At 36.1% G+C, this 12,359-nt stretch overlaps 1 protein-coding gene across 1 annotated transcript; it reads right to left on the bottom strand.

Moving 5' to 3' along the window:
• Positions 1–4,596: 4,596 nt before the first annotated feature.
• Positions 4,597–7,454, bottom strand: LOC120008888 (protein ALTERED XYLOGLUCAN 4-like). Its single transcript, XM_038859260.1, has 4 exons — positions 7,018–7,454; positions 6,893–6,931; positions 6,508–6,794; positions 4,597–5,561 (listed from the first exon to the last, which is right to left on the bottom strand). Exons 1-4 carry the CDS (start codon positions 7,268–7,270, stop codon positions 4,797–4,799), a joined length of 1,344 nt encoding a protein of 447 aa, XP_038715188.1. The 5' UTR covers positions 7,271–7,454; the 3' UTR covers positions 4,597–4,796.
• Between the last annotated feature and the right edge of the window lie 4,905 nt (positions 7,455–12,359).

Here is a 12,359-nt window from a genome sequence, read left to right as displayed (position 1 = left end):
GATTTGTAGGTCTATTTTGTGTTATGCGCCGGCCCAGCTTATTTGCAGCAAGATTTTCAGTTACCAGTAATGTGATAACTTCCCTCTGGCCGTAGTCTAATTATTTTTGATGTGAACTATGAAGTATTTGGTCTTCATCAAGTGAAGTTCTCGTGTCTTGTTCTTTTTTCTTTTTTTTTCAATGTTACAAGACATATCTTCACATTAGTAACGTGACTCTTAATCTTAATGTGTGGTAAAAGCTCTCACTGGCCTCTTCTCGTGGTCAGTTATCAAACTCGAGTATCCTTCTTGGTTTTTACCTTTTTTGTCCTTTTTTGGAGCATCGTTTGAATTCTGTTTTTATGTGCGTGGGATTACTTCCGTTATTAACTTTGAATCGTTATTCATATGCTTAATATTTGCAAGCACTCTGCATATGCTTTGTCTCGCTTGTCTTGATTTGAAACCTTTAGAGATAGAGTGTTCATCTCTTATTGTGTGGTGATTTGTTCCTCTCCATGCTTGTTCTTTCATTTCCATTACGATTTTTTTTGTTTTGTTTTGCCTCTTTGTATCTGTAGCATATTAAGTCACTTTTAGAATCTGTTTTGTTCTGAGATGAATCCATAATTTTGAACATGTAAATTTTGATATTCGTAAAACAGTACTAGCGTAATTGGCCCTGAATATTGTTCTATTATCTTATGCCAGCAATGGGGAATTTTGGGGTTCTTTAATTTTCCGTGTGACTTCTTATTGTATATGATAGGAGCATTCACTATGTTAGCATTGGCTATGATATATGGAATCTCTTTTCTCAAGTTTTTTCTCGTTGAGTGACAATCTTTGGTAAATTACCGGAAGATGTGTTCTTTCTTGCTCTATGGCTGAGTGATATTTCTCTTACAAAGCATGGAACTTATCATACTTCATATCATATCTTCTATCAATATTTTTGTCTTCTAGATTACCTATATACCTATCATTTACAGGTTTAGATTAGTGACAATATACAGATTTACAAGAAATGCATGTTTAGGAGATTCGAGAAACTCATCGAACCCTGTTGGAAGTGCGATGCTGGTTTAGGCTTAATATTTATATTGGTTTATATTATAGCTTTAAACCCAGATGTGAATCTGATACAAGTAGTTGTTTGGCTGTCCATATTGTGTTGTACTGACTGTCTAGGCCAATTTGGCACTTGAATCGTACGTAGGGTAGGTTGTCAAATTTGATTTTACGTCTATATGAATGAATTTGGCGCTCAATGGCCTTTCCGTTCAGTGAGAGCGAAATATTTCAATTTCAATGGGACAGTATTTGCCTACAATGTTATTTTGACTTGCACTTCATTAAGATTAGATTTGTTTCATTACATAACATGGCCTCAAATGCAAACAACATGCTGGGGTAGCCCATGTACTGGTTTACAGGATGTCATTTGGCATACTAGGAGAAATTCATGATAGTCTTTTTTTCAGGACCTAAATGATTTGACAATCTGTGGTTCTTATGTCTTTTTCATTCTATCATCTTTCATTTCATATGTGAAGCTGCTCAGCATGTTTCCTAAAACCCTAATTTTTCCCATCTCTTTTCATTTGCTTTTTCAGCAGATTGTCTGTCCACAGCTTTCGTTGCTTCTGGATTTATACATCTCAAAAGGCATACCCAAATCATATATAAATTCTGACATTCTTGCCCCCTTTTACTGCTTTATTAATATTTTAAAAAAAGAGATAGGTAGACAGGAGACTGGTCACAGGAGAATAAACCAGCTGTTGGATTGCTTTACTTGTGTAATGGTGGTTCTATAATCTCTTTTTCAATTCTATTGCTTTTCTTTTCATTTCATGAAATGGTAAAAGGTCTGGGCTCTCCTCCTTGCAAGATTATACTTGAAACTTATACTGGGAATGTCACCATTGGTGGCCTAGGTCTTGGAAGGATAGTTATGTTTGTTTCTGATGAGCAATACCACTTCAGAAAATCATACATAACAAAATATTTATCCTCATTTTATCTCTTCTCAAGTTACCTTTGGTACAGAACGAGCAACTGCCATTATTTTCTGTGTTCTGAACACCTCTTCCTCGCGTATAACAAAATTTGTTGGTGAATCTTATGTATAAATAGTAGGGTAGTGTTAACGGGTGTACTAAGGGTACTTGTTAAGTATTGATTATAACATATCACAGTATGTCATGTATGATGAACACTCTCACCTATTTTTTAAAATTTAAAGTACATATCTTTTTCAACTTCCAATGCACTTTTTCTATCATTATTATTTAGTGTCCTAAGGACACTCATTAACATTTTCTAAATGGTATTGGCAATCTAATGAGATTCAAGGTAGGTTACTAAAGAATGCTTATAATTGTGTCAGGAAGTATATAATTGTACCAGGAAGTTGAAGATAGGAGGAGCCAAGGGGTGGATGAGGGATTTTATCTCAGAAAGGGTAAAGTCATACGGGTTTTGTGAGGCACACCCGAATATTTTTTGAGTTATTTATTAAGTAATACCTTTAAAAATGAAACAACATTAAAAGTCAAAAGTTTAGAAGATAACAATGAGAGATAATTAAAAAATTGATTTACAAATATACTCGATGATTTTTCATATTTTAAAATTGTTTCATAATAACCTCTTTTAGAACAGTATCAAAAATATATTTCTCAGTGTACACAATTAAACTACTATTTAATCATTTGTCGACCGTTCAATTCTAAATTCATTCATTACGATCTTCATGACAGAAAATATTCTCTTTACTATAGCAGTAGTAATTGCAGTTGCGACTGATAGAATCTTCACTTCCACTTCTGCTCACACTTCTCCTCGTGGTCTACTCCTCTCCTTTATAGGTCATTTCATGTGTTTTAGGGTTGCAAGCCAACGGTAAACTGGTAAAAATGCTCATGTTTCTTTGATAAAAAGCTCCTATTTCTTTAATATAAAGGTCCATGTTAATAAAAAAGACTCAATTTCCTCTCCATAAAATAAGTCAATTAATTAGCTACCATGTTAGCCGAGGGCCCGACATCGAGCTGGGCTGGCTAAAAAATATGAGGCCCGGGCCTGATTTTGAGAATCGGGTTTCGAGGCGGGTCTGGGTCGGGTTTAGCTCTCAAAATGAGATCCAAGCCTGGGCCTCGGGTCGGGTCGGACCCGACTTTTTTATTATATAATATTTACATATGTTTTTTTTTTTAGGAATATGTATTATATATATGTATATGTATTATATATATGTATACATATACATATATATGTAATATGTATATGTAAATGTAAATGTAATATATACATATACATACATATATATATATATAGGAATTCTCACATAAAGATGTAAAATAAGGGTCTATGTTTACACCATTGATTTAAAATGTGGGACCCAAAATAGTGGACCCCACTTGTCATCTCATTCTTCCACACCATTAAAACGTAACCATTATTTTACACCCTTACATCATACTCTTATGTGAGAATTCCTCTATATATATGCAGATAGTGCATGCACTGTTTGTGTATGTATATATATGTATATATATAATATATGTAAATATATACATATTATATATATATATATAAATAATGGATGTTGTCTAGTCAGGCTTGGGCTTGGGCTTAGGCTTGGGCTTGGGCTTGGGCTTGAGCTCGAGCTCGAGCTCGGGCCAGGCCAAAATTGACCTGAGGTGTCGGGCTTCGGACAAGGTCCTAGCCCAAGAAATGGAGCCCAGGCCCTCCCAAGGTGTTGGACCGGGCTGCCCAGGCCCCGTCTAATTTCGGGGTGGGCCGGACTTTGGCCCGCGGGCCCAAGCCGGGCCAAATGATGACCCTAATGTTAGGACAAGGAAAGACACATATCAAAAAAAAAAAAAGGAAGACACTTTAATATAATTAGCGTTTGCTTCTTTAAGAAGTCTGTGGAGTCTAGTGTATTTATAAACCTAATTACCGAGTTCTTGCACTAAACCTGTGTTTAATTAGGGTACCAACTCAACCCTACTGATCACGACTTTCATCACAACCACAGTGGAATCTTTTGGTGCTAAATTAGCTGTCAGTCTTGGACTTGATGGGATTGACTTCATGTAGGTTCTTTATAGTGGTAGTGGCAAAAAATTGTCATGGTGGACTTTCGTATCGTCAACAGAGAATCCAGTTAGCATATCCTGTCAAAGCACAAGTGAAAAGGATTCATAATGAGTCATCGTCCGCCTAAACCCAACCTCGACCTGTCCACGGGTGACCAAGCCCACGAGCAACGAGGTCTTTGGGCGTCCAAGCTCAAGGCCAACAAGCATATAGGCAACCGGTGGACGCAAGCCATGTCCGCCTCAGGTGTGAACTCCCACGCTAGTTTTCTATGGTAGGCAGCCCATCGGTGACTAAGTGTTTTCGTCCTTAACCTATATATCCTTGTTCCCTCAAGCTGTAGATGACTCACAACAAATTAAGTTGATTATTCAACGATTGTAGATTCGGACATCTACAATAGTCGAGAGTGGATTCCATAAACCATGAGGGGTTTGCTAGATCTCTTCAAGACTTACGTTTGGGAAGCATTGGCATTTGGTTCACTAGTATCTCTCTTACTACTCATGAAACTCATATTTATTTTTACAGAGATAATGTGCTTACAGGAAAGAATGAAGGAAATCCGTTATAATGAAACTTCTGGCAAAACAATTATTGTGAAGAAAAAGAATGATGAAATCCTCCTTTTAAACTGTTAAAATTATTGTTTATACTAAAAGGTATATATATGGTGTTTTTCCATCTAACTATATATCAAGATCCTAACTCTCTGTCCTTTCCATGACCGCCATCAGAAAATCACTCCACACATCGATCGGACCCGGCAAACACCAATGAACACAATCGTTGTAACCTTTCATCCATTTGTTACCCCAGAAAGCTCCTGGGTGCCCGTCCGGTCTCATCAGCATTGCCATGGTTATGTCCAAAACCCTAAACCTCTTCCCTCTCTTCTCCCCTCTTATTCTTGCTATTTCCAGCTCTTTCACCTGAGCATTTCTTAGCCCTAACTCACTACTTCCTGAGTCGATATCGGTTTCTCCAGAAGGGTTTGTTTTATTGCAGTTCCCTCCAGTATTCCAAACGCCATTCTCAAAATGTGATGGTGAGAAGGTCCTTAACAGTGTTACTACCCTCTTACACTTTTTGCACTGATTGATATACTTCAATGCTGATCCCAAGGCCATGCCAACGGCCTCACTGACTTCCCGGCGAGTCACATTTGGTTCATCACAGTATACACAACCTACAATATTGCCAGCTTCGTGCAGGTATATTGGCCGGAAGAACCAATGCGCGTCTGAAATGATAACGTAATCCAAGTCCGGCAGGTCTTTCGTCCATTTTTCATCAACCTTATCAATGTACACATCATAGACACCAGTGGTCGAGCCGTTAATCATTCTCTCCTCACCCTCTACAAGGAATTTAGTCCAGAGTACTATCAGAGTAAAGTTATGGTTCGGAAAGCGCCATATCCGGTTCCGGCCTTCCGAATCCTTGTATACGTCTATTGGAACCTCAACCTGCAACATCAGCGAGCTCGTTAGGTTCTGTATAAAGGCCATTAGGCCACTGTTGCAAACATAATTTAGCTGTCCAAATAAATCACCCAAACAGTAAAAATCATCTTTCACATTGCAAATCAATTGGATAATTATGTGCAAGTTAAAGACCAGCACAATGAAATCCAATATCCCAAGCAATCACATGTCTAGTTATTGTTACTATATTGACCTTCCCATGGGGAAGCCTCCAGTTAACTTATACAACAAAAGGCCTGGGTATGTATTCAAAAGCAAGAATGCAACAGTAAACTTGGCATCCCCAGCCACTGAAGAAGCAATAATTATGTCCACATTTAGCAACTCCTACTCTCCCAGTGGACCTAACAATCCAAATTTGACCAAATTAAGTCTTTAGCCGTTTATTCTTACCAAATCAAGTTTCACCTAATTTGTTGACTGATTCATCCAGGTTACTATACTTTTACCAGTTGATTTTGGTAATGTTTCTACTACGATTGCTGCTTATGTATTTTATTTCCCAATTTTGTTCATCCTAATTAGGATACAATTTCCGAAACCAAACTCTTATATAATTTGTTACTTTAGCATTCAACCCAATAAGTTAACTTGTTAGGCCGTGGCAATTCACATCATTTATACTATATTCTAACACGAAGTCACTATCAATTAAAGTAAGAACATACCTTATTAGCAATCTAAAAGACTGAAATAGGTAATGCCAACTGTAATGTCAAAGAACCAGATCATCATATTTGCAATTATGCCACTAATGGAACAACATTCTAGTTGAAAGATTACACGCAAAGTATAAGCATATTGATGGCGTGGTGTTTATTTTTTACTAAAACTGATTCTGTATTTACTAAGAACAGTTGTAATTGTAATCTATAGATTTTCTTTTCTTTTTTGGGTTAAGAAAATGGGGAGGTGTGAAACTGATTACCTGTGACAAGAGGCAAAGAAGTGACTCCATATGGTTCCTAGAAACAGAGTCACCAACAAATGCTAGTTTCTTTCCTCGAACCATCTCCAAGAACTTGATGGAATCAAACCTCGGAAGATCACATTGGTCCGGTTTCCATCTCCAATTGAGAAAATCTTTGTCTTCCCTACCTTGCCTGAAACAATTCTTAGATTCTGGGATTGTTGAACAGCTATAATTTGTGTACAGAGACCCTTTAAGGTCTGGCACCCAATGACCCTTAAACAAGTCACAATTCTCATCTCCACCTAAGCAACCAAAAAACAGAGAACCATAAGAACTACACAAAATTGAAAATTGAAAATTGAAAACGGTACTTATCAAAAGAACAAATTTTGTACAATACCCTTTTCTTGTGGCTCGATCAATTGAGGTTTTTCATCATCTACATAAAAAAAAACATACAGAATTAGACCCCAAAACAGAATTGTAACAGTAGAAGAAACTAATGGGGTTTTCCCCGAACGGTACCGTTTTGTGGTTCAGTGATCAGTTGAAGCTTTTGATCGGTGTCATCGAGTTTGTTGGGTATGGCGTTGTTTACAGGGTTCCTTGAAGAATAGAAAGGCAAGGGCTTTGAAGGGCCTGGAGAGTAGAAGATGAAGAGGCTAAAAATGGTGGTTAGACAAACAGAGGAGAACAAGAATGGAGCAACCTTTCCCATGTTGAGACATCTCTCCCTTCTGCCCCGCAGATTATCTTGGAAAAGAGAAGACGACTTCATCAAAAAATGTGAAAAACTGAATCAATCAGACCGACACAGAAAGAGAATCAGTGATTTAATTTCCCTACATTTGGAAAAAAATTTAAAAAAGGAAAAGGAAACAGAGGAGGAAGAAATATTTTGGGGATTGTGTTTCTCTAAGCAAAGAAAGAGAGAATATTTTGGTGGTGATTGGTTGGTCGTTGCATTCTGATAGGAGATTCAAAAAGAGTTTTCCGAGTAGTATTCTTTTTGTGTGGTAGTGTAAACATTCACCGTATGATTGAATACATGTGTCACAAAACAAGATACAGAGCAACAGTCACTGCATGTGAAGCATTTGGCTGCCTTTCACACTTCACCACCTGATTTCCCGGCGCAAATCTGTTCAAGATTGGTTACCCAGCACTTTATGAGTGAGACTATATATGTTGTGTCGTGAGTCACTTGTGAGTTTTGACCCCTTCTCTTTTTATTTTCCCACTAACTCCCATTTTAAAGACTTAACAAAGCTTATCAAAAAAGACACAGAGAGAGAACTTTTCCAAAAAAAAAAGAGAGAGTGAGAGAAAGACTTAACAAAGTAACTACAACAAGTGTAATTTTAACGCGTATTAATATTAGTTATTAGAAAATACAGCAAACTGATATTGTGTGATCTGAGTCAAAGGTTCGTATGCGGATTTGTTTCCTTGAGCCGTTTTCGAAATACTTAGGTCTAGAAAATGTATAACTTGAGTTAGGGAAGTTGGACCTTTGTTTTTATATCATCCGATTGAATCATATCAATCTGACGTGGGACTATAAATCTTGCACGAGCATCCATGGGTGAGGCGACAAGCCGCCCAGGGACTCTAAATTCCCATAGCTCTATATTTTTGAGGAAAAAATATATATAGTACTATAATAGCTCCAAACCCGTTTAAACATCATTTAAGGAAAAATAAATAAATTAGCCCAATAACTATTAGCTCATTTTGACTTAAAATCATTTTTTCGGTCCACCATATCGATTAAATGAGTTAGTTATGTTGTCTATTAAAAATGATTTGACGAAAAAAATTGATTACACCAACATAATTACTTATTTTACATTTCAAAATGTCAAAAGAGTCATATTTAAATAATATACGACTGTTTAATTTTTTTAAGAAGACTCTTTTTTTGAGTCCGCCCAAAACTCGAAAGGCGAAAACTCAGGTACGCAATTGAAATCTTGATAACGACAAGAAAACGGAGTTTGAGAAAGCAGCGAAAACGGACAATAATAAGTGAAGACAATTGGACACTGAAATGTTGAAGCCAAGGAGTCAGTGAGTGAACCATAAATGTTTTTCTAGGACTGAAAATGAAGTGTCACTGAAACATTTATGTACACAACTCGTCATGTGAGTTACCCACATTTAACTGATGCGAAATTTGGATCTCTGTAAAAAGTTAATTTCAACAAAACCTCCATTTCCTCCCACCTGCAAAATTCCTTCAAGTTCCTTTTTCTGGGTCTTTTCTCTCAACTTTTTTTCTTGGCCATTGCATTACCTACGTTAGTCCTCTTATGAGATCATTGAGAGGGCGTCTTTTTCAGAGTTGAGACAAATATTCCCTTTAACCACCTAACCAGACACAACTGTGTGGGTATTGTGGGTCCATTTAAACAATCAAAAGCCCATCGTATTTTGAGCCCATTTTAATTGTGTAAAAATATGGGCCTGACTATGTGGGTATTGTGGGCCTTTTTAAACAATCAAAAGCCCATCCTATTTTGGGCCCATTTTAATTGTGTAGAAATATGGGCCTGGACGGGAGATTGTAGCCCACCTAAACGTTAAGTGAGACTATGATCTCGTTGTTGTAAATTTTTAAGACTGTGCTCTTTTCTTTTCCGATTACAATTCGATTTCTTATTAGAGTTTGAAACCCTAATATATATAGGGAGATGTATTTCTAGGAGCCCTAGCCAGTAGCCACCCCTTTCATCTTCTTCATCATGAAAAACAAAACAATCCAGATACCAAAACGAAGTCAAACTGGTGATGACTATTTGATGGCCAACCACGCAGGCGGTTTGACGGACCGAAAATGGGAAAATCTATCCGAGTTATCAAAATGAAACAATTTTAAATTTCAGGTTACTGAATTGAACCCAATGCAGCTTTAGCGGCAGTGTGTGGCACATTTTATAAAGAAAGTGATGGCCCATTCATACTAGTACACCCTCAAAACCCAATAGCCAATGATATCAAGCCCGAATCGATCGATATTATGGGCCTTTTCTACTATGCTCATCTGATATACAGTAAGCAAATGTGATCTCTCAGTATATGATAAAGCTTATATTAAGAAATGAACTATATATACATATATATATATGTACATAAAAGAATCTCAATAATTGGAAGCTACTTTGGAAGTTTCTTCAATAAAATAGTAGGAGTTGGGACTGCCAAGTGTTAAAGATTAAAGAGTGATCACCATCATGCATCTCTACAAGTAAACAAGCATAGTGTGGGAGCTTATATCATGACCCATCTGGCCTTATTTTGGACATTGACATCTCACCCAACAGAGACAATTAATACAATATCTGGACTGGACATTACATATTCAGACACCATGTAACAAATTGGCTGTTTCTTACATTACATATGGTCACTATTTATAGTGCATGTTTGTTTGTTTTTCTTTTTTATCTTAACACCATATGAAACCTCAATTTTATGAAACTGTGAAAGTACTATTTTCATATATTTTTTGGTATGTATTGTTTGTCGGTACAGCAAGGCACACACAGATCTTATGAAATCTTATATTATGCTTCCAGTGGGAACCATGCATTACCATTGTTCCTGCTGGTCCATGCAACTAGCTATAAATACTATCTACTTCCAAGGTGTTGGTCCACCAAATTAATCATAAAACTTGCATACCAACATCTTCACACATTTATACAATTGTATATTGTGCGTTTTGGATGGATGGGCGTTATTTGTTAGTTGGAGAGTAAATTAGTTGTTTCATCTATTTATTTTGATCATGCAAAGTATGTTGGTTCAATAATAGTTTTTATATTATTTAATTAAAAAAAATTATCTCCCGTTCTCTTCCTTTCTCTCTCTCTAAAAAAAAATAATCTTAACTCTCATCTTCAAAAAAGTAGGGAAGGGGGAGAGATCAGACTCTTCCCTTCCTCCTCGCTTCTTCCACCTCCTCCCATGGGATATTAGGATAGATCTGTCATTTCTTAATCTAAATCTGTTTTTTTTTTTTTAATGTTTTGTGTTGAATAAGGATTTTGTAGGGTTTCTCTTCTCCGACTCTAGATCTTCTCCATCCATCTTGGATTTTAGATCATCGACGTTTCTGGTGTACTCCGACGATATATATTTGCTTTATAGTAATGAGATTTTCAGATTTGAGGGAGATCGGCCTCTCTTGTTGAAGGAGAAATCAAGATCCTTGATGTAGATCCAAGATATAATCTGTGTTATTTTTCTATTTAGTCTTTGTTATCCGATGTAGACTGGTGGAGTGCAACAATGTCTGGTGTAATACGGTTGTTTTTAGTGTTTGTGTTCTTCTGTTTTTTCTTTTTTTGTTTAGTTATCTTGGTTGTACTCCATCTTGATGATGACCCGAGTGTCTACGAGCCTCAATTACCTAGTATATTAGGTGAATCAATACAATCGGGTTTATGACCTTTTAAAAATAAAAAATTAACCTTTAATTCCAAAGTATGATTTTGCACACCTGGTACGATCGAATTGGCATAAATTAATCTTTTTAGTTGCAATGACTCAAATTATTGGTCAAATAATTTTATTAGAACTTTATTATTGTAAATATAACTTTATATTTAAATAATTAACTTAGCTAAATGCTACTATGTTACTTGAAGAGTCTTTTGATGATATTATGAGATTAATTATATACACTATATAATTAAATATACTTAAAATTATTTATGTAAAAAATATTGTGATTTATTACGATTGTAACTTATTGAATAAATAAACTTATAAATTCATGTTATAAACAAATTTCTTAATTATCATTGAATATAATTTTAGAATAAAATCATCGGCATTAGAAGATGATTATCATTATCAAAATGATCGAGGAGAATCTGTAGCACCCGGTTCGAGTGGCCGGGGCGACAAGTTTTTGCAGTGCAAGTTTAGTGAGTCTGAGCGAGCTATCGAGTGGCAAAGAAGTTAAATCTCTTGTCCCACATCATGCTAGAAAGATGTGAAGTACAATATATAATAGGTCAAACTTTAAAATTAACTACAAGTTCTTTTCTTAGGCTCAAACTAATATAGGTTGGTACTGGGCAAAGGAAAACAAAGTCGGACTGATCCAAAGCGAACAAAATGTTAATAACGTGGAGAGACGAGCGTTACAGGATTACTTTTAGAGACCCATTAGAATGTTCAAAATGCAATTGGACTTAATGGAATACAAAGTTTAATGAGAGACCTGTGTAATTTTCCTTAAAAAAATATTGTGACTTGTGTTTGTAATTTATTGAATAAATAAACATATAAATTCATTATATAAACAAATTTCTTAATTACCATTGAATAGGATTTTACAACCCAATAGTTTAGGCAGAATCAAATGATTGGCATTACAAAGATAATAAGCAAGTGAGACTAGTTGATGTATGTCATAATAAATAGATGTGAACAGGGAGGGCCAGGGTAGCAAAGCACATGGGGGAAGGTTCAAAGCAGGACAATGTTGTTACATACTAACATGTGACTCTGCTTCTTCTCCAGATTGACAAAAAAAACCAGAATTTGTGATGCAAAATTCAGTGCTTACCAATGGTGTGTTTTTTGCTGGATAGATTAGAAAAGATTTCATTTTCAGTTACATTTGCAGGGTTGCCAGGATACACACTTATCCACTCACATAATTGCTGCAAAGCCCCATTTGTTTCTTCACTATGATTCACACCCAACAACTGTTTAGCTTGAAACAAATTATCTATCTGTCAATAAGCCCCCATTTGTTTAACCATCCATTAGGGCAACTAAAAACTATTGAAATTGATTTTGAATTGGGTTGTCTGATGGTGCACAAGACTCTCGCAGTGGGCGAAGTGGGG

The sequence above is a fragment of the Tripterygium wilfordii genome, chromosome 11, assembly GCF_013401445.1.
Source record: "Tripterygium wilfordii isolate XIE 37 chromosome 11, ASM1340144v1, whole genome shotgun sequence".
Taxonomy (NCBI): Eukaryota; Viridiplantae; Streptophyta; class Magnoliopsida; order Celastrales; family Celastraceae; genus Tripterygium; species Tripterygium wilfordii.
Note: the sequence above shows the minus strand (reverse complement) of the source record. Positions and strands in the feature narration are given on the sequence as shown.

Excerpts from the sequence above, each read along its gene's own strand:
- LOC120008888 (XM_038859260.1), bottom strand. The coding sequence starts at position 7,270 with ATGAAGTCGTCTTCTCTTTTCCAAGATAATCTGCGGGGCAGAAGGGAG. Across the intron at positions 6,932-7,017 it reads GATCACTGAACCACAAAACG|ATGATGAAAAACCTCAATTG; the intron begins GTACCGTTCGGG and ends TTTTTTATGTAG. Across the intron at positions 5,562-6,507 it reads TTCTTTGCCTCTTGTCACAG|GTTGAGGTTCCAATAGACGT; the intron begins GTAATCAGTTTC and ends CTGATGTTGCAG.